Here is a 25,315-nt window from a genome sequence, read left to right on the forward strand (position 1 = left end):
TCATTTTTGTTCTTGAGACCAACCAAACCCAAACTTCCAAGGTTGCAACCTCACCGTATTTCAAAGCAGAAAGTACAAGAAAATTATTTCAGAATTTTAATACAATGATCCTAGCTGAATATATTCTTAGTAAATCCTTCAGTCAGTTTGGCTGTAGTTTGACAAATTTTTAAACTTAGCAAATTCCTAAAACCAAATCTAATTTAAAGTAGATTTAAGTATTGACCACTTCAGGGCAGACAGATGCTTATCCTAGACTTATCCTGCTGAGTCTTGGACTTCATGAATCAAGTCTCAAGATTTTATTTGAGATACTGGTGCTGGAGGAGACCTTGGAACACTGAAGGGTAAATCCTGACTCTGGCACAAGTTTTGCCTTTACAGGAACTGTGTCTATTGCATTTGGATCTTGATAAGCTTCATAAAATAGGAAGATAATTTCATATAGTGCTTGCATTTGAACAGTACAAACCTTCCTTAAAACATTCCCGAGTACTAAAAGCCAAGGGCATTTCTGCTAGAAATTCATTTTTAGTGTATGTGTATTTTTCAACCTGATATTTAGAGAAAAGCAGTATATTTGCAAGATCTATCATTTGCTGAAGGCCAAAGTCAAATCATGCTTTGGTAGGTAAATGCAAATGGCATCATTTGCAAAACTGATCACTAAGTCATGATAGTTTTCACTGTTTATAAGAAGAAAAGATTTTCTTTGAACAACCATGTACATCTTGCATTAAACCTGTTACACACAAGTTATTTGAACTTGCCTAATTGGTATGTAACATCTTGTTGGAGACTGGTAGGCAATGACACCTAGATCTTCACCATCAGCAGAGAACTACTTATAAATAACCTTAGCACTCAAATTGATAAATTATAGTTACAGAATATTGTTATATCATCATTAGAAAATGCACATACCTCATACACAGAGATCACACCAAATCATTGCTAAAGCAAGATACAAATGTTTTGAGTAGCATCATATAAGAATTCAAACTTGACATCAGAAAGATAAAATGCTTTTGATATCAGTGACATAGAATAAACACTTTTAAAAATCATTTTATGCTAAATTTCCGAGTTGGAATACCAGTTGATGAATTCAGACTCCTTCCGTGGTTAACCAGTGTAATCCACCTGTAATCCCCATAGTTGTGCTTCTTAGGTTAAATCAGAAATAAGATTCCCAATATTTATTTTCTCAAGAAATTGAGACTGCTGAATTCTATTTTTATCTGAACAATCACAATTGGCATTTTTCTTCTGGTAAAAACACATGGCACAGAAGATAGTTCTATACCATCAACAGACTGACTTGAAAAATATAAATATATACTGTATTTATATATATAATGTGTATATATACACTATCAATATTCACATTAGAGAATCTGAACAATTTTATTGAAATTACTTTTTAAGAAAGACTTCTACTGTGACTTTATGTCTACATAAAGCATTGAGAATTTTCAAGTGTACCGTGTGAAATGGGGCTTCTTAAACTTAAAGAAAACATACTGGTGAAATATATGTGAATATGCATTTTAATGTACATGTTTTCTCAGATCTGCAATTTAACCAATTATAGCTTTCGTATTACAAAAAGTAAAATAGCTATCTGGAGTCAGTGTTTCCTCTCAGCAGGCTGCTGCAGGCAGAGTTCACTCCCAGAAGAAACTATTGGCAAATTATTCTCGAGATGATGATTGATGAGATGACTTATGCTGTCAAAGACACGATCTTTTGTACGAACCTTCAAAAAAAAGGATGCAAGAAGATAGATTAAAGAGAAAAATATTTTTTCCCTTAACTTTTCAGTAAAATTATCTAAGAATAAAATGACAAAATTAATCGTGTTTTAGAGATTGTTCCCTCTTCCATCCAAATCAGTGAAATTTGGCGTTTCTGGAGTTTCGCTTCTGTCTTGTTTCTTACTCCCTCTATTCTCGCCAAACAGATATTCTGCATGCTACCTATGGTCCAGTCTACTGCTATTACTCTTTCTGAATAGGTCTGCTTGAAAACTTCCTGTACAACATTTTGTTTCACTGTAAGTCAGATTTTCTAGATCTAATTTTCTTCTTCAAGAGACTACTTGCTTTTTTTAACTATTTTCACCTTTTATGTTATAAAGAGCTCTCCCTCCAGAGATGCCAGGACCCAACTCTTCTCCATGTGCCTCAGCACCTTTGTGCTTTCCTTAACAGAGGCCGCCTTCTGCAGGTGCTGGAAAATTGGCCAAAAATTGGCCCAAAAGAAATCCATCTGCCTCATGTGCTTGGCTTGGGTTTTTCCTGTGCTACATGGTACACCCCTCTGCCTTTGAAACAGAAACATTTCAGGGCAGGGAACGTAATTTTTCTAGACCATTTACCAGCCTTCTGTACTGGCATCCTGCTAAGAAAATTATTACACCCATGATAAAAGGAAACTGATATTGCAAGTTAAAACAGTCAAAATTATCAGGACAGACCAAAAACTAATCTATATTACAAAACAATCTTTAATAATTTAACCATATCTTCACAAAACATTTCCTTCCTATGTTTAAAATGAGTTAGGCATACAGCTTCCATAGGCAGACCAGAGGTCCTCTCAAGAGAATGTCATGCTGTGGTAAAGCTTTGTGTAAGTGTGGCTCTACACTGCCTCGAGCAAAAAGTGAGCACTGCTCCCAAGTGATGCATATCACCTATTTTCCTTGAGCTGTTCTCAGAAAGAGAGAATAACTCTTACTAAAACTTTCCAAAGACAGCTTATGCTATGCTGGGCAGCTCACTTGAAATATTTCAGTCTTCATCATGAAGTTCTGGAAAAACTGCTAGAAGCTTAGCACAGGATGCCACAGGGTAAAAAAAGAAACAAACAACTTTGATGGCAGATGATGCTATCTGCTCAATCCGCCTGTAGCTGCACCACTGAATAAAACCAACAGGCTCTCCCAATTTCTGAAGTGTACTGCTTTGGAACATCACTTTTTGTAATCACTCAAAGCTACATTTTCAAAATGAGAAGATATCTTTAAAACAGCACTAACTTTCCTTATCTATATTCAGATTAACACATTTTCAGTCCATTCAACCTAGCTGAGATTTTTCTCAGCATAAGCAATATGCCATCACCAGAGTTCTAGTTCTTATTCTAAATCCAGCAAAAATCCTGCAGTCCTCAATTTTAAGCACATCTTACCTAAATTAGAGATCTTTTTTTTTTTTTTTTTTTTTGTGTCAGCTGTAAGAGAGCAGAAGCAACCGGACAGTTAACTCTGCTCTGAAAACACACCCTTAAGAGCTGTAACATATCGCTGTGTAACTTGTGTGTGAAATGAATTTTCAGGCAGTCTTTGTGTGAATCTGTTTTTACAAATAATCACACCTAGGCCACACAGAAGAAATGCAAGCTGCTGGCATGCTCCTACAGCTGGCCACACACTGGCATTTTATTGATGATTCTCCACCCTAACAAGTGGCAAACAGGGCTGCTCAGAAGCTGTGTCAGAATCCCATAAATCATACAGACAGCACATCTAACCTAAATACAGACAGAGAAAAGCTGTTGTCCTCAAGTGGTGCCTCCTGAGCAAGGAGTTTCAGAGCCATTTGGGCCATGATGGTATATCACAACTAGGATGAGGGAGAGGACAGGTGCAGAGAACAAGCATGTCCCTGTACAAGAAGGTCAGCAAATTAGTGCTGCTCTTAGAGGCAGTACAGGAAAGATGTAGGGCCTCCATCTTTTGCAGGAGGAATGTGTCCCGGGAGTCGTCACAGGGCCTGAGTACTCCATGCCAGTCAGAAGAGCAGCAGAGCTCCCAGTGGGACAAAGCATCCCTGCGCTTGCCATGTCACACAGCAGCGTTTTTGTTGCAGTAGCCTGTAGTGGCTATTTGAAGGTTTGTGCTGAAGGGAGAATTAGGGGGTCCTGCTACAGGAGTCACAAAACTGCTAGCAAAATTTAGTGATGGAGGCTGCCCCCTAAGAGCTGTAGGGCCAGGTCCCCAGGCTGGTGTCCTGGTCAAGCCCAGGATTAGGCAGTTGGCACCTAAAAAGCGCAAAGCTATTCTTTGACTGGCCTCATGTGGCAAATATAATTACAAGTACTACGGGCGTTCCTCACTGCAGCATTACAGATTGTGCAGGACCGACATAATTCTGCCACAGGTTTCTCAGCTGAAACAGATGCCAACAGGCCAACTCCTTTACAGGAGTTTCTCATTTACTTTGGGACTTGTCATCTAAAGTTGTCCTTTACAGAGGAAAAGGAGTTGCCCACTCTCAGCTACCAAGAGCTGAAAATAAAACACATGGCAATGCTTTCATTCTCTCTGACGGAAATAAGCCTCCCCAGAGGCAGGACAGGACAGCTGAAGAAAACTGGAGCTCCCTTGCCCTCTCCATCCTGCTGGTGGAAGGGTCCTTTTGTCAGCTAAAAGTTGAGTTTACCCCAGTTCTCTCCTGGGCTTACATGCAGGAAAACAGGAGGGTCTGGCCTGTATCCTGGCTGACAGAGATGTAATGAGGAAATTGCCAGCAGGCAGGCTGTCCAAACTTGCAGAGCCACCAGCAGCCTCTCAGCAGGAAGGCTGAAGAAGTGGCTTAGCTGCACATTTGACTAAGACTGTGCAGCAGTAGCCAAAGCTCGACCTTCCTGGGGAACCTAGGTTCCAGGTCCCTAAGGCTCCCTGCAATGTACACAAATCATGCAGTGGGTCTTCTGCAATGCTTCTCTCTCACAGGGAGAGAATTAGAGATGTGATGGCATGCTAGAGATATGACACTGTACTTAAGATCAGTTGGAATAATCTTGTAAACAAGATTAAATACATTGAGAGAAAATGTGTAGAGTCAGAAATCTCTTGTATTACTGAGGAGTCAGCACTTACAGTTCCTTCTGGGTCCATCAAAAGAAGATGCTTGGCTTGTCCATTGTGCATGCCTGTCAGCACATAGGAGCCAGGATTCGTGGTACTCTTCCTCACAAGGAAGTCTCCACATTTCTTTAAGAGCTGTTCTGCTTCTTTCCTGCTCATCTCTCCTTGATACCATGGCTCTGTACTCAGCTCTTCAGCTGCAGTCGAGTCAGCAGCTCTGGATACAAGAGGACTGGTGCATCCCGTGGAGGTGGGTTTCCTCAATGCAGCCTCAGATGTTTGATTTTTGAGGGCATCTTCAAATGGTTCTGGTTATGGAAACAGAAACAAGAGCAAGAACATCCAGAGGTAAATCACGTTACAAAATGGTGATATTCCAGTCATTTGTAACTGGATTTATTTTGTCTTATAGCCGCTTCCCTTTATGAAAAAAATTGAGGGAAGATGTACTGTTAGGCCCACTGATTTTTGGATAATATTAAGACTGAGGAGTGTAATATGTTAAAAATGTAGGTTAAGCACAGAAGGATGCTGATAAAAATCAGAGTAAACCTTGTCAGGAGCTTTTGAAAGGTACTGATTTTATTTCAGTAATGGCTATTGTCAACAGTTGCATTTATATGCCCTGGTACCAAGCAGAGCTCTCCTTTTGTCTTGCCAGGTACATCAGTTTCATTTAAAATAAATTGCATAATACGGATACCCAGTGTCATTATACTCATATCCGGTCTCTCTTCAAATAATATACTCATTTAAAAATTATCCATTACTGAGTCTCCAGCCTGAGTATGTCTAGAAGGGATCGGACACCCTTACCACTCAGCCTACCCCTAGCCTCCACCTAGGAAGAGGACTTTGCAACACAGCACGCTAATACCTTTAACGTGATTTACCTAGCTGATATTGAAAAGCACCTTTTAAACCTCATCTAAAACCTGAACACAGTGTTACTTTCTGTAGAGATGAATGGAAAGATGTGTCATTACAGATCCCAACAGTCTTACAGAAATAGTAAATAGGTCAGTGCATGCTTCATTATATGCTGTACTGACCTATCGGAAGCTATTTTCCCTTGAAAGACCTTCATCTGGCCAACTAGTACATATTAAAAAGAGATATTGTTCTGTGCCCACTAGATTTTAAAAAAAGGACCTCTGCAGAGCAGTACTGTGAAGCAATACACCAGCTCTAAATAGACTGCTCAGATGCAAAGAGTACACAGCCATATTTGCTGGGGCCACAGAGAGGTTAATTTAGCTCAAAAAAACAGGGTAAATACTGTGCTGTTACAGGTTATGGATACCCCAGCTAATTCTTAGAACCAGCTTATATATGTCTTCACTACGTTGCATACGTCTGCACTAAGCCAAACACATGTTTACCTTGACAAAATGCTAACTTAGGGCTAGTTGACACATTTTCTAACACTACTTTTCCTCAGTGATCCAATGGTTAATGGTTAATAAAGGTTGATGAAGTCTGGAAGATGAGAAATCAATTTTCCTTATTTTTAGGAAAAGAATGTGTATAAAATAGAAGGAAGCATGTGTATGTTTTAAGGGCATGGCATGTTAGAAATCAAAGTTAACACCCTTGATTTCAGGCAGCAGACTTTTCTCATTTCAGATCTGTATTCACAGATAGACACTCTCTCAACTTTCTTCCTCCCCCTTTTCTTTTAATCCAAAATCTCCCTAAGCTGTGGAAATAGAGCCATATCTCAGCAAAATAAAATATGCCAAGAAGACAGTTTTATGTATACTGAGATAACAGAAATGTAGATATGTTATTTTACAAATAACATATAGGCACCAACTGCTTTGACTCACTGCCTTTTAATTATGTGAACTGAATTAAATAAATGGGTTTGAAGTAGGAAGAGTAGAAAAACAAAGAAAAATTTTCTGTTCGTCAAACTGCTTTCCCCCTATTTCCTGTTAAGAATCTCTTCAAGGCTGAAAATAATGTGTATTGGTAGCACTAATATCAAATTAGGACTGATGCTTAAACCATTGTTTTACAGCTACAGCTATGATTCAAATTTTAGAAAAGCTGACTTAAAGTTGGAACAGATAGCTAGACAGGCTAGGATAGGAGGCACATCCAAAGCAAAAGCCTTTTAATTTCCCGCCCAGCTTTGTTGTTGCACAAAGATTTTGTAGCATGCATCGACTTCCTCGTAACATTTTCACAGCTAATTCTCCAGCCGTTCACTCCTTCACTTTCCTGCATGACAAGCCTCCTGATTTATTTTCCTTCTGATGTAGTTGCCACAACTCACCTTAACTCAGATGCAATATAAACTAGCTTCAAATCTTCAGTCACCCTTATTTAACTCAGTCCAATACAAAACCACCATGAACTCTAAAATTCACCATAATTCCACCAGGAATACAAAAATTTTGAGAATTTACAAATTATTTTTATACAGAATTAACACATAAGCATATTGGGTCATTTGTTAGAAAAGGAATGAATAGGAAGAGAACTCACTCATGTCAAACAGATCCTTTACTGGGCTGCTCTCTTTGGTTTCACCTGCTGTTCCACTGAAGGTACTTTCAGCATCTGCCTGAAGTGCCAATAGAGCTTCTATATTTATATGCTGGGTGTTTACGTATGTTGGCATCTCTGCTGTTGGGGTTACTTGTGACTTCCCTTCCGGCATACTACAAATATCCAGAGATCCTAGAAAAATCAAGATTTTTTTTCTTCTTTTTTGTATTTGACAGAACAGCATTGTTATAATGACCAAATAACATCACCACCCCCCCCCCCCCCGGTTTAAAATTCCCTGGAATGGGAGATGTGAAGTCAATAACTGCAGAATCTAACAGAAAAGATATTGATTAACGGATTTAGAACTGTGTTTCAATGAGGGTTGGGGGTGTGTTATTGTTCAGGAGGAAAGGAAACTTGTAAACAAAGTCAGTTTCAAAAATTATGTTCAGTTGGGGAGTCATGAGAGAGGGAAATGGAATAAAACCCTCAGATCTGTGCAGATTAAGAACAGATAACATATTCTGGCATTTGAAAAGAAAGTGTCCCCAGAAACACAGTAAAGCTGTCACATAAAGGTGGATGGGGTGAAATTTCACACATACATTTTGATGTGATTTGCTTAAAATTCATAGACAACAAAAAGAACATTATGCATTGTTTGTTATCCATGGAGCAGAGACCATGCACAAACAAATGCAGTGCTCCACATTCTAAGAAAACTTCTGACTTTAGGTTCTTCCTTTGGAAAATCCATCTTGCATACCCTAGTGGGTTAGATTTTCAGAACAGACCATGCAGCCTGTCTTTAAATACCATGGGGTTTTAAGACATGGTAAGCTAGAGAGCTGAAGGTTTGGGGCAACTCTATTTCTGAACTGCTCTGCAAAAGGTAAGATTTTTATGAAGGTACGCATTTAATAATTTATCCAGAGGCAATTACCAAATGCTTTTCACCGATAACATTAAAATTCAAGCAAAGGGAATCTAGCAACAAAGTGCAGTTCATTGCCTTAAGACTTTGAGGCATCAGACTTTCACACGCTTTGCCCACCCAAGACCTCCTGCAGTATTACAGCTAAATCTAGCAAAACTCACCCTGCTTAACAGGCTCATGATACCAGTCTTCACTGAGTTTTTCTTCTAAGTGGCGACTCTGATAATAGGTTTGCTCTCCTCCCACTCCTGCTGCAGACTAGAATGGACACATGTGCAAAGAAATTTTCAATTACCTTTAAAATGCTCACATATATTATGAGCGGCTGTGAGAATTTCCTTGGCTGTATTCTGTGTACTCCCACTCTTCATTTCTGATTTATCATAGTGTCAGAATATATATCTCACAAATGCATTTGTGTAGGTGTAAGACATTATGGGCGACCTTCATGTAAACTTCACTGCTTGATGCTTTTATTAACCCCTGCAACCCCAAATGATGCATCATCTCCTCTAGTACACTTGTCTTCACATAGCGAGCCCTGACAAAAAGTGCCTGGGAAAAGCATTCCACTGAAACACACCTGGGACCAGAAGACACTGTCAGCACCCTCCAAAGCATGAGCTAAAAGACTCACATTGGTACCAGGGGATGCATTCAGGTACTGAAGGGAGGATGTTGTCTACAGACAAGGCCCCCTCCGGATTTAAGCAGAGATGTGCTGGATCAGAAAACTCCTCTTAGGTGGCTACATTGATGCTGCAGTCAAACTTTCAACAGCAATGATAGCAGAAGAATCCAAGTTGGCTTCAGTTCAGACTGCCTAGGAACCTGGCTGAATACTGATCACTGCTGAGTTATTAACATAATGAACTGCTAGAAACGATTCTGCACCAAATATTTCCCAGTTAGTGTGCACTGTTTAATACTCTCTGAAGCAGACATGGTTTCTACAAATGTAGTAACCCTCAGTGGATTTTTCTTCCTTGAACCTGAACGAGGAATTCACCTCCTTTTATTTGTTCCAAACCCACCTAATTTGTTGCCCCCTAGATCTTCAGTGGCCATTCAAAAGGAAACTAGACACACATGAAGAGCTGTGAGCTATAAATTGTCCCAATGTATCCATCTTAAAATGCACATTTTCAAAAAATTTTGGATCCATCACCAGGAGGGCAGAGATGCAATTGCACTGACCTGAGCTGTATCTGCAGCAGAGGGAAATCTTGCTTTGAGCCTGGCATCAATGAAGCCGCCGGGGGGGGGCAGTTTATTTGGGATGTTGTTGTAATAGGGATGTTCTGTTGCCTCGTTATCTTCTTCTGCCCATGGCTCATCAAAACTCTGCACCCTGTAGGAAAGCAAGCACTTTATTTTGCCCCTTGCTTGCAAAGCACTTACCCATACTTGCAGTATGTTAAGGTGGCCTGTTAGGGGACCACTGTTGCATACTACTTTGATAATTCAGCTACCGATGTAAGTCAGAAAGCAATGATGGATCATGCAGCAGACCTTCTCTGTTTATAAAAACTAATTGAAACCTCCTTTGCAATGGATTAAATTGTTTATGCTGAGCAAAGAATGTTTTTACTTAGCTTTAAAGACCATTATAAACTGCATTAACAAATAATTTTGTTTAACCTTACGGTAGCATTTGTAATATTATTACTTGATTGATTGACTAAGCTCTAAAACTTTGTCCTTAATTACAGCTGCCCTATCACCAATATAAATCTGGAAGAACTTCACAAAGTCAAGAGATCGGATCTGTGGTTTCAGTCTACAATTAACAGTCATTTACACAAGTCCTAAGTGAGTACAGAATGTTTCCGGAGAGCATAGTAGCATTTTATATTCACCATACACTCATTTTACTCTGATAGAAGAGATTACACAGGATACCATCTTACTGAGATTTATAATAATGTCAGCAAGCATATAGAAATCCATGTCAAAAACACAGCTCACCAAAGAAAACAGAATGCTATATCCCAGCCTTTTAAACATAAAAGCAGATAGATTTTGTATCCTCCAGAGAACAATGCAGTCAAAGCCTCTGTACAATGCATCACATTCCTAAAAACTTCACCCTGGCTAACATCAGAAACAGTGAAACATCGCTAGTCATTTTGGAAGCCTAGCAACTCTAGCTCACTTCGTGTAAATTGACAGAGATGCTATGAGAGCAACAATGAGAAAATGTCACAAATAAGATCCATTCTTGGCCATACAACTCTGCCTACTAGCTGCAACAGAAAACACATTATCATTTCAATAACTTCACTGTGATAGCCGTATTTAACCCATTCTTTTAAAATGACTGTGCTGCTCTCATATTGATTAGGTAAATTCTGCTTTGCTAATTCAGCAGAAATCTCTTTTTAAAGTATTTAAATCCTGTCCCTCTCCAGCAACTTAGTCCACAGCACATTTTATTAAGTAAAGACGAAGCTAAAGAAGATCCTTTGGCAGTCTTCTGCAATTGTACTCACCTATCATGGAAAGTAGGTATTTTAGAAGGGCATCGCAAGTATTGCTTAAATCGAAGCTCGAATGCTTGCCCTATGGTGCTGATGACATCCTGGGCCAGGCCATCACAGCATTCCAGTACATGACAAGCTAAATGAAAAAGATTTGACACATGCACGTGCAAGTCATTGTTTATGTTACAGTGGGATGCACTGACCTATGACAAAACACCTACACGTCAGGCACAGTTGCCCTATTCATGGTGTGCACATTTCAATAAAACCCAATTCTGGTATAGTGAATTTCAGGCAGTTGGGTCTTTCTGAAGGTTAAATAAAATTGCTCAGTTGTGTAACTGCAATAGGTAAGACCACAAATCAGTTCCACAATTTTAACAAGTCTATAGCGACAGGAAATCTCACAAAATTTCACTCGTTATTACCTAAATGCAATAGATGATATGAGAATTCTAAGCTTCAAGTATAAATAATAAAAATATTAGTAGGTGGTGAAAACAAAAGAAGCTTTGCTTTCCTCAGTTTTATTACCACTTCAGTTTTATGTCTAATCACCCCAAGTTTGCAAACTGTTCACTTCCTTTGAGTTCCCAGAATTTCCCAAATTACAGGTTGAGGAAGGACCAGTAACTAGGATACTTCCTAGATCCCAGGCCCTGATCTGATTCCAGTAATACAAAAGCTGGTACCTTTTTCTGCTTGTCAGTATGGAGACACTCACAGCAAACTGTGGGATCACTGAGGAGCACAGAGCCAGGACCTGGTTAACTCCAGCACCCCACCCCCCACCATGTGCCATCTCTCTGAAACCACTGTGACAGAAGCAGTAAGGAGGGAGGCTGGCAACACAAGCTCTTTTCCAATGGGGGACCAAGAAACCTTTATCAGCTGTCTGAGAAGCCAAACCTGTTCTGGTTTTAAATCAGAAGGTGGCTCAGAGGTATCATACTGTGTGACAACATACACCAGTGAAGTCGTGAAGATTACCCCTAACACTGTAGGAACGTAGATGGGTATAAAAAGCCTGAAGCTAAAGATCTAAATTAACAACACCTTGGTGATATTCAGAAAAGCCCAGGCAAGTTCATTTTCCATGTTCAGTGCTGGACAACAACATGGTCTACTCACTAGAGCCTGGATGGGATTTGAAACTCTGGTTCTTTCCCAAGTCCTGCTGCAGTATAGTGGCACCTTGTTCAAAGTTACTAACTTCTATCACCCCTGACTGATTTAATAATCTGAATATAAATTCTTCAGCTGAAAACCTCCATTTTAGTATATGTCCAGTGTCCAGCTCCGTGGAATCAAGTGCTTTCAATGCCAATGTCCTAAAATTAAGGGTTGGTCATGATATTTGTGTGACATAATTTTAGTTAAAGCAATACAGGGAGACTAAAGAGGTTTACCAATGACTTCTCAGAAGTCTGCTGGACAGAATTCTGAAGAGGCCAGAATAAAGAGCCAAGAAACCTGTAGTTATGCAGGTATGGAATGACCAGGGCACCAAGCTGTCTATCCCTCAGCAGCAGCAGCATGAGATGGCACCAGTCACAGTGCTGCCCTGCTAAACAGATCCAGTGATGCTCTCTTTTCACCTTATAGCATCCGCTGTGCCAATCAGCATGCTGAGGCAATGCCTGATTCAGGGGAAATGTCCTTAGCTGCATATTGAAAGTGGATTGGGCAGCCAAAACCAAGACCGCCATGTGTTCAAAGACAGACGCAGACTTCCTTGGCTAGCAGCAGGATATTTGCTGTTTATCCCCTCTGCACCACTGCTGGGGGCAGTGAACAATCAGCCCCCAGATAAGGTGCAGACTTATGTCCATGAACATGGACAAAAAGTAGTTGGGCCAAACAAAGCTATAATTTTTGCGCTAGCAGGGATTTAAAGGCTACATTGCTCACTGCTAAACCCGTCTGGAGCTGCAATGAAGCATGAGTCATTAAGTAGTTTTGGTAGGTGACATAATGAGTAACCTGTTTCCTTGGATACGTGAATGGACTTTCAGCAGGTAGGAGATGTGCTTCTTGTAAAAGGATGGGAAGGTTTGGCTCACACAGAGATGGTTTCTTGTGAATGTTACAGCGGAAGACAGACAGTCTTTAGCTTGCTAGATCCAAAATATAAAGCATGAAGGGAGCTTTTCCATCCTTGGGAAGAAACGAGTCTAATACGCAGGTGAAAGTTATACTACAGCATTGGTGCAGGTGTCAGCAACAGCAGCAGTAACATTTTTCTCTAGATACAGAAGTAAATTTGAACTCAATTCTAAAGTAATTTGCAGATAACACAAAGACCAACAGAATGGCCAGTGATAGCGAAGAAGGGCAATCCACAACCCTCAGTAAACTAGACCTTTTTAAAAAATGTGTTTTAGTAGTGGTCACATGCAAAGTCAATGATTTGCAAACCACTGATGCACACACACAGTCAGGGAAAGCTCCTATGTAAAGCTGTAATGCAGAAGGCTTACAGATCACAGCGTGAAAGAATTTCACGTGAGATAACGGCTTCACTGCAGCACAAAGGGCTTAGGAGAAACTGACTAATGATGAGTACAAAAGCAAGCAAGAATAGGAAGGTGCATCATCTGATATAGATTGCTGACATTAATACTAGACTACTCCAAACAATAATGAGCATCATCTACCTTTTTAAAACAACGCAGAAAAGTGAAAGAAGGAGGAAGAGAAATGATCTGAAGGGCAACGAAGCTGGTGAGGGGTCTGGAAAACATGTCTTATGGGGAGCGCCTGAGGGAACTGGGATTGTTTAGTGTAGTGAAGAGGAGGCTGAGAGGAGACCTTATAGCTCTTTACAACTACCTAAAAGGAAGTTGTAGTGAGACTGGTGTTGGTCTCTTCTCCCAAGTAACTAATGACAGGACAAGAGGTAATGGCCTCAAGTTGCACCAGGGGAGATTTAGATTGGACATTAGGGAAAATTTCTTTACTGAAGGCATGGTTAGGCATTGGCACAGTCTGCCCAGGAAGGTGGTGGAGTCATCATCCCTGGAGGTGTTCAAAAGATGTCTAGATGTGGTGCTTAGGGACATGGTTTAGTGGTGGGCTTGGTAGTGTTAGGATAATCGTTGGACCTGATGATCTTAAAGGTCTTTTCCAACCAAAATGATTCTATGATTCTGTGATGGAGGACATGCACTGCAGCTGGAGACATACAGAGTTCACTCTGTCAAACTTTTCCTAAAGAAAACTGAGAGACTACTTGAAGTAAATATACCACAGAAAGACAACGTCAGGTGCTTAGATGACTCCTTGATCTACAACAGACTAGTTCAACAGGGAACAGTGACAGGAAGCTAGGGCTAAACACATTCAACTTAGATATAAGAAACACAGTCCATGCAACAGTTTTTATATAATATCCACTCACACAGGAACAGAAAACAGAGCACAGGGCTCCTCCAGACCCTACAGTGCAAACATTTGGTCTGCTATGCTAGTCCTCTACATTGTCACTGAGATCTCTCAGAACAACTAAATCAGTCCCCAGTTTAGCAGAAGGTTACTGCTAAAGCAGGTAGGGTGAAGAGCAGCTCTGCACCAGACAGCCTACAGTCTGATACTGGAGCCTTTCTAAAGGAGGACAAATGACGTTGGAATGTAACAGGCATGACAAAGAACTGGCCTATCTCTCTACCTTCCACTCCCCATAAGTTTCTAGGTATTTCACTAATATTCAGCATATTAGTATGTTTAGTGCAGGTATTATTTATAAGCTAATGCTTTCAAGTCTGGACATCTCTGCACATGGACACAACAGCTGTTGAGGTATCTAAAATCATTAAAGATGACAAAATACAGAAGCTATTGAATTGGTTGTGCCCATGGTAAGGAGGTAGCTCAGGGTTTGCAGGGCTGCATTTTGGAGTTAAAGTGTCTGAACTCTGGAGAAATCCTGTTGCAAGTGCTTGAATTTTTTTTTTGAGCTAGTCTTTTTTGCTCTATGAATCTATGAATAATAAATAGATTCTCAGGTACATTATACAATACTTCATATCTAGCATTAAGACCTAGTGATGTTTTCTGCATTACAAGAAGGAATGTTTCCCGTACCTATGATTTCAAACTGTAATTTACACTTTTTATAATTTATTTTTGAGAATCTGAACAGGATCGTCGTCTTTGAAGAAAATCAGGTTCCCTCTTCCTGATGACTGATCACTCATAAAGCAATACAATCTTGAATAAAACTTCACTGAGAAAGAGGATTACAGCCTCCAGCAACTGGGCTCAAAAGCTCACTATTTGGTGAAGAATCTGGTTCTGCCAGGAAGAATTAGGCAGGTACTGAGAAGACCTAACAAATTCAGCCACCTCCTCAGAGGACTTAATCAGTGGACTGCTTAGTTCTTTCATAGTGTCCTAGGTTACAGTGTAAGATGTGCCAAAAAAAAAAAAAAAAAAAAAAAAAGTATTCTATTACCGTCTTCAGGAGCTGTTGAGACCAGGTGGGGCGGTGCTCCCTGCCTCCCCCCTCTGGACTATCTTCTGTTAATGGGCACAACAATGCCTTATCAAATGACCCATAGATAACTCGCTCCTGGACTATCTCCTGTTAATGGCCCATCAAGGAACTGCCTCACGACTCACCATCCCATTGTGAGATGCTCTGCCCGGGGGGAAGGAGCCAAGCAGTCCATGCTAAATAAAAACTGAGATCTCCAACACCCTAGCAGCCTTCTTCCACTGGATTCCCAGAGGAGTTTTTTCTCGCCACTGGAGTTCCAGAGGACAAGAGCTACCTACCTATCACTGGACCTTCGGAGGAAGACCAGACCCTTTTACAAGATCGTTGCTTCAAGAGAAATACACCCATCACTTCAGGAGGACTGCAGGCACCATCTTATCGGACTGCTACTGCCACCCTAACAGGGTGTCAGGTTGTATTTCTGACTCTGTCAGTGTAAACCAGTGGGTTGGGGTTTTTTTCCTGCCTTGTGTTATATATATATATTAGTAAAAAACTGTTATTCCTATTCCCCATATCTTTGCCTGAAGGTCCTTTAATTTCAAAATTATAATAATTTGGAGGGAAGGGGGTTGCATTTTCCATTTCAAGGGAGGCTCCTGCCTTCCTCAGCAGACACCTGTCTTTCAAACCAAGACAGATTTTGGCGCCCAACGTGGGGCCTGAGGGCATCGAGAGAAAAACGAATAACGGTTCTTGTGCGTTGGATATAGATTCCTCGTTAGGTGGCATCATGTGGGCTAGCTTATCCTGGTTCATGTGGCATGTGGTCGTGGCTACATTTCTCCCATTTGCAGGCCCTTATCTAAACATGCCCTATAACTAACTAAGGCTACTGTGACTGTTAAACAGTTTGTTTTATGGATTAATAAGGTGAGGAATTCATGGCTGATTAACTTCCTCTGGAAGGCGGGCACATGGATTCAGAGCTATCACACACTAACTGTATGTTTTTGGGGTTACTTTAATAATGGTACCTACTGTGAGAAAATGACACCAGGAGAAACTTTCTCCCAACACTTAGCCCAGCTCTTTGGGTCTACTCCACCAGTTTTTGAAGGATTCAGATCTTCCCTAAGTGCTAATGATATCATACAGTGGCTGGTGTTGCTAATAGTCCTGTTTTATTCAGTATTCAGCGATCAGGGGAGAGTGACTTGGATAACCACCCTGACTGGGAATGCTGCTCCAGAACCTGACCCTGCCTCACAGCTCACATCAGAAATGAATCACCCAGATTGGGTGAAGGAGTTACATGAGACGGGCCAGATGCTGAAGGAGTGCATTTTCTCAGCTGCTGGGAAACCCTCCTCCTGCCTCGAAGAGGGAAAGTCTAACGGTGCAGCAGTAGAACCCACAGACGTTACAACCGTCCAGGCTCCAGCTGAACAGAAAGGGCAGTCACAGCCAGCAGCAGTTGCCCCTGTGGGAACGAGGAAATCTGCAATGAAATCAGAGCGCCCAGTTAAGAAAGGAGGGCCCTCACAACCTGCAGGCAAGCCAGTGGTTGAGATAATCACTGAGTCCCTGACATTCAACAGTCTCCATAATCTGCACAAAGACATCATACGGCGGGGGTGTGAGGCTTTCACAGCCTGGTTACTTTGGGTCTGGGACCTTATGGGTACAGGTGTGCAACTGGATGGCAGTGAGGCAAGGAATTTGGGACCCTTGACTCAGGACTCAGGTGTCAATCAGGTATTTGTAAGTGAGCCAGGGACCCTTTCCCTCTGGGAGCGGCTTTTAATGAGTGTGAGAGAGAGGTTTGTCCACAGAGAGAGAATGCAGGAGCACCATCACAGAATGCGCTGGAAGACCCTTGAGGAAGGGATCCAACAGCTGAGAGAAGTGACAGTATTTGAGGTACTCTTTGGGAGGGATGGACAGCATGGTAATGACCCTGACAAAGTCAGGTGCACAGGGCAAATGTTGTGGAATCTGGCAAATCTAGGGCCATCTCCATACGCCACCTTCATTGCAATGATTAATGCGGATAATGACCGAGAGACAGTGGGTTCTGTCACCAACAAGCTTAGAAATTTTGAAAGCATGATCCATGGCCCAATGCAGGCTAACATCTCTGCTGTGATTAAGAGCCTACAAGAGGAGATGGGGGAAATAAAGGAGGAGGTGAGGAGGAGCAGTTCCCATTTGGCACCAGTACAAGTCACAGGCCTCAAAGTCAGAGCCCAACGTCCCCCAGCTAGAGGGAGAGGGTACACCCCACGAGCTGAGCTATGGTATTTCCTGCGCGACCATGGGGAAGACATGGGAAGGTGGGATGGGAAACCCACTTCTGTCCTGGCAGCACGGGTGCGTCAACTCAAGGAGGGAAACACTAACCGGGGGAGTAACACTAAAATGAAGGTAGCCTCAACCTCCCAGGACCAAGCTGCCAGATATTACAGAAGGAAGGATGATCCGACAGATCCCCTTGAAGGAACCTCTAGTATGTATGTCCAGGAAGGAAATGATAACCAGTGCTAGAGGGGTCCTGCCTCTAGCCAGGGAGAGGCATGGGAAAACCGGATATTTTGGACGGTGTGGATCCGATGGCCTGGCACGTCAGAGCCACAAAAATACAAAGCGTTAGTTGATACTGGTGCACAGTGTACCCTAATGCCATTGGGACATGTGGGGGCAGAACCTGTTTCCATTGCCGGGGTAACGGGGGGATTGCAGCAATTGACTCTGTTGGAAGCCGAGGTAAGCCTTACTGGGAAGGAGTGGCAGAAACATCCGATTGTGACTGGCCCAGAGGCCCCGTGTATTCTGGGCATAGACTTCCACCGGAACGGCTATTACAAGGACCCAAAAGGTCTCAGGTGGGCATTTGGGATAGCTGCTGTGGAGGCAGAGGGCATTAGGCAATTCAACACCTTGCCTGGACTATCAGAAAACCCATCTGCAGTAGGACTCCTGAAGGTGGAAGAGCAACAAGTGCCAATTGCCACCTTGACAGTGCACCGCCGGCAGTATCGGATGAACTGAGATGCTATGATCCCCATCCACAAAATGATCCGCGAGCTGGAGAGTCAAGGGGTGGTCAGTAAGACCCACTCCCCCTTCAACAGCCCCATTTGGCCTGTGCACAAGTCTGACAGAGAATGGAGATTGACTGTGGACTATTGTGGCTTGAATGAAGTGACTCCACCATTGAGCGCTGCCGTGCCGGACATGCTGGAACTCCAGGAAGAGCTGGAGTCCAAGGCAGCAAAGTGGTATGCCACTATTGACATTGCCAATGCTTTTTTCTCCATTCCTCTGGCAGCAGAATGCAGGCCTCAGTTTACCTTAACCTGGAAGGGCATTCAGTACACCTGGAACCGACTGCCCCAGGGGGTGGAAGCACAGTCCCACCATCTGCCATGGACTGATCCAGGCTGCACTGGAAAAGGGTGAAGCTCTGGAACATCTGCAGTACATCGATGACATCATTGTGTGTGGGAACACAGCAATGGAAGTATTTGGGAAAGGAGAGAAGGTCATCCAGATTCTCCTGGAAGCTGGTTTTGCCATCAAGAAGAGCAAAGTCAAGGGACCTGCCCGAGAGATCCAGTTCCTGGGGGTAAAGTGGCAAGACAGACGGCATCAGATCCCCACCGAGGTCATCAATAAGATCACCGCGATGTCTCCACCAACCAGCAAGAAGGAAACACAGGCTTTCCTAGGCACCATAGGTTTTTGGAGAATGCACATTCCTGAGTACAGCCAGATTGTGAGCCCTCTGTACCTGGTTACCCGCAAGAAGAACGATTTCCACTGGGGCCCTGAACTGCAACAAGCCTTTGCCCAAATCAAGCAGGAGATTGCTCATGCGCTAGCACTTGGCCCAGTCAGGACGGGACCAGAGGTGAGGAATGTGCTCTACTCTGCAGCCGGGAACAACGATTTGTCCTGGAGCCTTTGGCAGAAGGTGCCTGGAGAGACTCGTGGCCGACCACTGGGATTCTGGAGTTGAAGTTATAGAGGGTCTGAGGCCAACTACACTCCCACAGAGAAGGAAATCCTAGCAGCCTATGAAGGAGTCCAAGCCGCCTCGGAAGTGATTGGCACGGAAGCACAACTCCTCCTGGCACCCCGACTACCGGTGCTGGGGTGGATGTTTAAAGGAAAGGTTCCCTCTACTCACCACGCCACCGATGCCACATGGAGCAAATGGATTGCCCTCATCACACAGCGTGCCCGTATTGGAAACCCAAATCGCCCTGGGATTTCGGAGATAATTACAAACTGGCCAGAAGGTGAAGACTTTGGCCTCACTGACGAAGAGGAGCAGGAACAAGTGACGTGGGCTGAAGAAGCTCCACCGTACAACCAACTATCAGCAGAGGAAACACGATATGCTCTTTTCACTGATGGTTCCTGTCGCATCGTAGGGATGAACCGGAAGTGGAAAGCAGTTGTATGGAGCCCCACACGACAGGTCGCACAAGCTGCTGAAGGAGAAGTTGGATCAAGTCAACTTGCTGAACTCAAAGCCATTCAACTGGCCCTGGACATTGCTGAAAGAGAGAAGTGGCCAAAGCTCTACCTTTATACTGATTCGTGGATGGTAGCCAATGCTCTGTGGGGCTGGCTAGAAAGGTGGAAAAAGGCCAACTGGCAGCGTAGGGGAAAACCAATCTGGGCTGCTGATGAGTGGAAAGATATTGCCACTTGGGTAAAGAAGCTACCTGTGAGGGTCCATCATGTAGATGCTCATGTCCCCAGGAGTCAGGCTAATGGAGAACATAGTAACAACGAACAGGTAGATCAGGCTGTGAAAATAGAGGTGTCCCAGATAGACTTAGATTGGCAACATAAAGGAGAGTTGTTCTTAGCTCAATGGGCCCATGATGCCTCAGGCCTTCAAGGCACTTATAAATAATGGGCACGGGACCGAGGGGTGGATCTAACCATGAACAGTATCTCCCAGGTTATCCACGACTGCGAGACCTGCGCTGAGATCAAGCAGGCCAAGCGGGTGAAGCCTCTGTGGTACGGTGGACGATGGTCGAAGTACAGGTATGGAGAAGCCTGGCAAATTGACTACGTCACTCTTCCCCAAACCCGTCAAGGCAAGCACTACATGCTGACCATGGTGGAAGCAACCACTGGGTGGCTGGAGACCTACCCTGTGCCTCATGCTACTGCCCGGAACACCATCCTGGGACTGGAAAAGCAAGTTCTTTGGAGACATGGCACTCCTGAGAGAATCGAGTCAGACAACGGGACACATTTCAAGAACAGCCTCATAAGCACTTGGGCCAGAGAACATGGAATCGAATGGATATATCATATCCCTTATCATGCACCAGCTGCCGGGAAAGTTGAACGGTGCAACGGGCTACTTAAGACAACCCTAAAAGCACTTGGAGGGGGGACTTTCAAAAATTGGGAACCGAACTTAGCAAAGGCCACCTGGGTGGTCAATATCCGAGGGTCCATCAATCGAGCTGGTCCTGCCCAGTCTGGACTCTTGCACACAGTGGACGGAGATAAAGTTCCTGTGGTACACACGAGAGGTATGTTAGGAAACACTGTTTGGATTAATCCCACATCAGGCAAAGGCACATCCCTCCGTGGGGTTGTTTTTGCTCAAGGACCTGGTTACTCTTGGTGGGTAATGCAGAAAAATGGGGAAACCCGTTGTGTGCCACAAGGAGACCTAATTTTAAATGAGAACTCTGTGTAAGGTTTCATTGTGTATATATGTATATATGTATCTGTAACGGGGCATTGAGTTGGGTATGGTGTAGATGGTAATAGAATACGGGGTGGATTACGTCCTAGGTTACAGTGTAAGATGTGCCCCAAAAAAAAAAAAAAAAAAAAAAAGTATTCTATTACCGTCTTCAGGAGCTGTTGAGACCAGGTGGGGCGGTGCTCCCTGCCTCCCCCCTCTGGACTATCTTCTGTTAATGGGCACAACAATGCCTTATCAAATGACCCATAGATAACTCGCTCCTGGACTATCTCCTGTTAATGGCCCATCAAGGAACTGCCTCACGACTCACCATCCCATTGTGAGATGCTCTGCCCGGGGGGGAAGGAGCCAAGCAGTCCATGCTAAATAAAAACTGAGATCTCGAACACCCTAGCAGCCTTCTTCCACTGGATTCCCAGAGGAGTTTTCTCCCTGCCACTGGAGTTCCAGAGGACAAGAGCTATCTACCTACCACTGGACCTTCGGAGGAAGACCAGACCCTTTTACAAGACCGTTGCTTCAAGAGAAATACACCCATCACTTCAGGAGGACTGCAGGCACCATCTTATCGGACTGCTACTGTCACCCTAACAGGGTGTCAGGTTGTATTTCTGCCTCTGTCAGTGTAAACCAGTGGGTTGGGTTTTTTTTCCTGCCTTGTGTGTTATATATATATATATATATATTAATAAAAAACTGTTATTCCTATTCCCCATATCTTTGCCTGAAGGTCCCTTACTTTCAAAATTATAATAATTTGGAGGGAAGGGGGTTGCATTTTCCATTTCAAGGGAGGCTCCTGCCTTCCTCAGCAGACACCTGTCTTTCAAACCAAGACACATAGTGATTGGGTGTAGGCAAGAGTTAGTTGTTGCCTAGAACCTCAAGCAGCCAAGTAAGGCAAGGCAAGATTTTGATTTAAGAGATAAAGGGAATCAAAGTGATATTTGGAGATGAACTAGAGGCAAGACCTGTTCCAAGTTTGGGAGCCAACTTGCACTTGACTGTTCCTTATTGCTGCACGATGTTGCCATGACTCTGTCAAGGGCAATCTTTTTATTGGGCTGCATCTATTCTTTTTCCACGGGAAAAAAGAATAACCTGAATTATACCATTAATAATTCATGTTTCTCAAAGGAAAAAAGATGCCAAATAGGTATTTCTAACTTACCTCTCCGATTAACAGGATCCTTAGCTACATATGCAACATAGTCAGTTGTATCCTGTCAAAAAATTAAAATATCTACAATGAATGCAAAAAATCTTTGTACAGATCATAGCAAAAGATCACAGGCCAGAGTGTGCATATTCCTGTGAGTAAAGCCTCAAATGACATGTTTTGCTCTATAGTTGTATACTACTTAAACCCCATAAAAACGTTTATGGGTTTTGGTACTGATCCCGCCACTTTGCTTTCTCCAGAGTGTGATCTTATTCCAGCAGAACTTAAAAATATCTTCTAAGGCCTTTGAAAATCAATTAAACGAATTTAGTAGGATTTGTATCAGGTCTCATTTAGAAGGGAGTAGAATTATAAGTCTGCATCTTCAAACTACCCAGAGATTTTGGTTCAGAACATGAATAATCAACTGGTTCTCTGGCAGAAAGAGTGGGAGTAACAGCCTGCTCCCCAGAAATACTTTATTCATGTGTGAGAAGCAGGTGTGTTTACTTTATTGACTACAATGCCACATGGCACAGAAGTGCTCAGCCACCGCTTGGCTGTGACAAGCTGTATCCCAGGACATTCTCCCCCAGCCCATGGGCTGCTCCCAGCCATCTCTGTCAGCATGTGCCTTGTGGATTTTCTGGCAAGAGCAGGCTGACAACTTCTTTGGGGCCTTTTTGCTTGCTGTCCTGCCACCCTCATGGTCCTTTGCACAAGTGACGCAGAATTTTATCATTGTGCAGATAAAACAGAAAGGCCAGTGATTCTGGGAAATGTGAGACCTCCAGGCACATTTGGAAAATGCCATATATCCTTGACGCAATCAGGAAGGCCTGGTTAGATATGATATTTCCTGACATGCCTGGCTAGTCAGGTATAGCTAAACCTAACTGAGGTATATATAGGATACACTGCAGCTGGCTGTATAAAAAAAAAGCCAAAGCCTTTTCAGGTGACTGATCCAAACACATTGACAATTATGTCAAGATATAACGTCATAACAAATAACCAATCTTCAGTTAAAAGGTAGACTTCTTCCAACACTATTGGAAGGCACGCAGACACAGCAGTAAAAAGGCTGGTCTGTTAAAAAAGCAGAGCAGAGCAGAATAGCCCTATCAGTTTGTCCAGTAATTTCTTAAGCACCCAGTGACATATTGTCTCAGCAATGACTTGAGTGGAAGTAATGACGCATATCAACAAGTTAAGAGGACAAGAAAAGTGGCTACGCCTATAGTAGCAAATAAAACAGGGCTGAGGTAAAGGCCTGAGAACTGTCCCAGAGTCATCCATACTGTTTAATTGTTGCTACTCTCCCTTGCCTGGCTGTGCTGGTTTCCCATGCCGTGGTCTGAAACTCTCTGAGGGATCAGCACATGCTGGGCATCAATCCCAAGAGACCACTGGGAGGGGAGAGAGTGATGGATGTAAAGTGCACTGTGCTAGTTAGTTTCAGGGCCAGAAAACAGGCCATAGGTCATTTTATTTACTAGTACAGATATAGCTAATGGATACTTTTGTGTCTGAGTAAATCATAAGTCTATCTCACGGCTAGTGTGGGTGTCAGAGACTGGAACCACCTACTCTTTATTTCATCTAAAGCTCTCAGATTCAAGCTGACTGTGACAAACCATTAAGGATCTAAGGTGGGCACATTTCACAGTGGCTAAATTAGAAGACTCCCATTAAAAGGCTATACAGTGCTGGGCTGATGCAGCAAAGCGGTCTGTGACATTCAAGGACTGAAGGCAAGTATGAATGAGCTATAATTTTCACCTCGAAGAAATTGCATTGCAGTGTTAAAATTTGGAGGCAGGGCTGAAACTGAAAAACTACTGCCTTCAGGGACCTCTGAGAGACCTGCATTATTAGATCTCATGAGATCTGCCTCTCTGAAATTTCAGCAAGCATCTACAAAAACAGATGTCTTGTCTAGCAGCCTGGAAACAGACACCTGAAATTACTATGGATGAAAATTGTTTAGTGCATCATAAGGAGGGGCTGAAGAGAGCTAAAGCTGTCCAAAATACAGTTTTAGAAGTGAAATAAAAATTATTCCAAAATGGTGTGTAAAAGGATTTGGTGGAGAAATTTTTAAGCTTCCAAGCCAGAAACTGTCTGACTCATTGCAAAGGGGAATATTGCAAAAATATATATGGTACTCAAGCTGTTCTCCAAGACTGTGGAACCCTTCTCCAGTGGATATATTTTGAATGATGAAGGTAATTAACGCTTAGGGAGTGGGAAGAAAGTTGCAAAGCTAATTGCTGGCCGGAATGTGTGGCAGATATCCAGAGCAGTAAAGTGGATGGGGTGAGAAGTGGGGGCAGTCTCCCTTCTAAATAAACCAAACTGCAAAATTCAAAATAAGGGAAGTATTTCCTGAAGAAACATGGTCATGGATCTAGGTTCCTAGTTCAGTATGGCCCTTCTCCATCCATTTTAAATCTTACATGGAGAGATGCACTTACGAGCTGGAGCCCAACCATGTTTGGGAGATACTATTTGGTGGTGGCAGTCCTCCACCAAGTGGAAATCATTAAGGGCTGACAAAAGTTGCCTGGACGACTTTCAGATGGGTTAATAAAGCTGTGACTTAAATCTCATCCTTGCATCTTGTCTTCTTCCATACGCACGCAGGACAAAGGAACCACCTGCTTTATGAACAAGCTTTTGATTTAAAGTTGTGCCAGATACTAGCCCACTTAGACAAGCCTGTAGAGCGTCATTAGATACTCATCCGTACCCTCTCCACCCCCAGAATGAGATCACCATGCAGTGGTCTCATTGGGAACACAACTGTACAATTTCACTATCTCTTGCAGGCTCCCTTACACCATGCATTTTTATTTCTCTGGTAGCTTACTGACTCAGTAGCATGATTTTTATCTCTCAAACATTTGGAAGAGCTTGTTTACTCCAAATCCAATCTTTACTGCTGCTCCTCTCCTGTTTCCTGGTAAATCACTCTATCAGTGGGCAGTGTGCAATGGTGTTTCCAGGACTTAGCATTTGGGATGGCAGATGGGGAGCGAAGAATCTTCTTACGGAGGCAGGGAACTGTGCTAATCATTCCTCTGCCCACTTTAGGAATTGTTCATTTACAGCATACATTGCAACCTGTTGTATTTCAAAGCTGCTGTTGATCCTTTTTTTGTTCCCCAA

At 42.8% G+C, this 25,315-nt stretch overlaps 1 protein-coding gene across 2 annotated transcripts in view; it reads right to left on the bottom strand.

The window, feature by feature from the left end:
• Window positions 1-1,630: 1,630 nt before the first annotated feature.
• SHC3 (SHC adaptor protein 3) overlaps window positions 1,631-25,315 on the bottom strand; it is a 62,386-nt gene continuing 38,701 nt past the window's right edge. For both annotated transcript variants that reach the window (XM_086479504.1, XM_086479503.1), the window contains 7 exons: window positions 22,154-22,205; window positions 10,805-10,931; window positions 9,510-9,663; window positions 8,474-8,570; window positions 7,370-7,564; window positions 4,889-5,184; window positions 1,631-1,759 (listed from right to left, as the gene is read on the bottom strand). In XM_086479504.1, the coding sequence (XP_086335630.1) occupies window positions 1,631-1,759; window positions 4,889-5,184; window positions 7,370-7,564; window positions 8,474-8,570; window positions 9,510-9,663; window positions 10,805-10,931; window positions 22,154-22,205 (1,050 nt within the window). The remainder of the gene's footprint in view (window positions 1,760-4,888; window positions 5,185-7,369; window positions 7,565-8,473; window positions 8,571-9,509; window positions 9,664-10,804; window positions 10,932-22,153; window positions 22,206-25,315) is intronic.

This window comes from Leptosomus discolor, chromosome Z, assembly GCF_034619465.1.
Source record: "Leptosomus discolor isolate bLepDis1 chromosome Z, bLepDis1.hap2, whole genome shotgun sequence".
Lineage (NCBI taxonomy): Eukaryota > Metazoa > Chordata > Aves > Leptosomiformes > Leptosomidae > Leptosomus > Leptosomus discolor.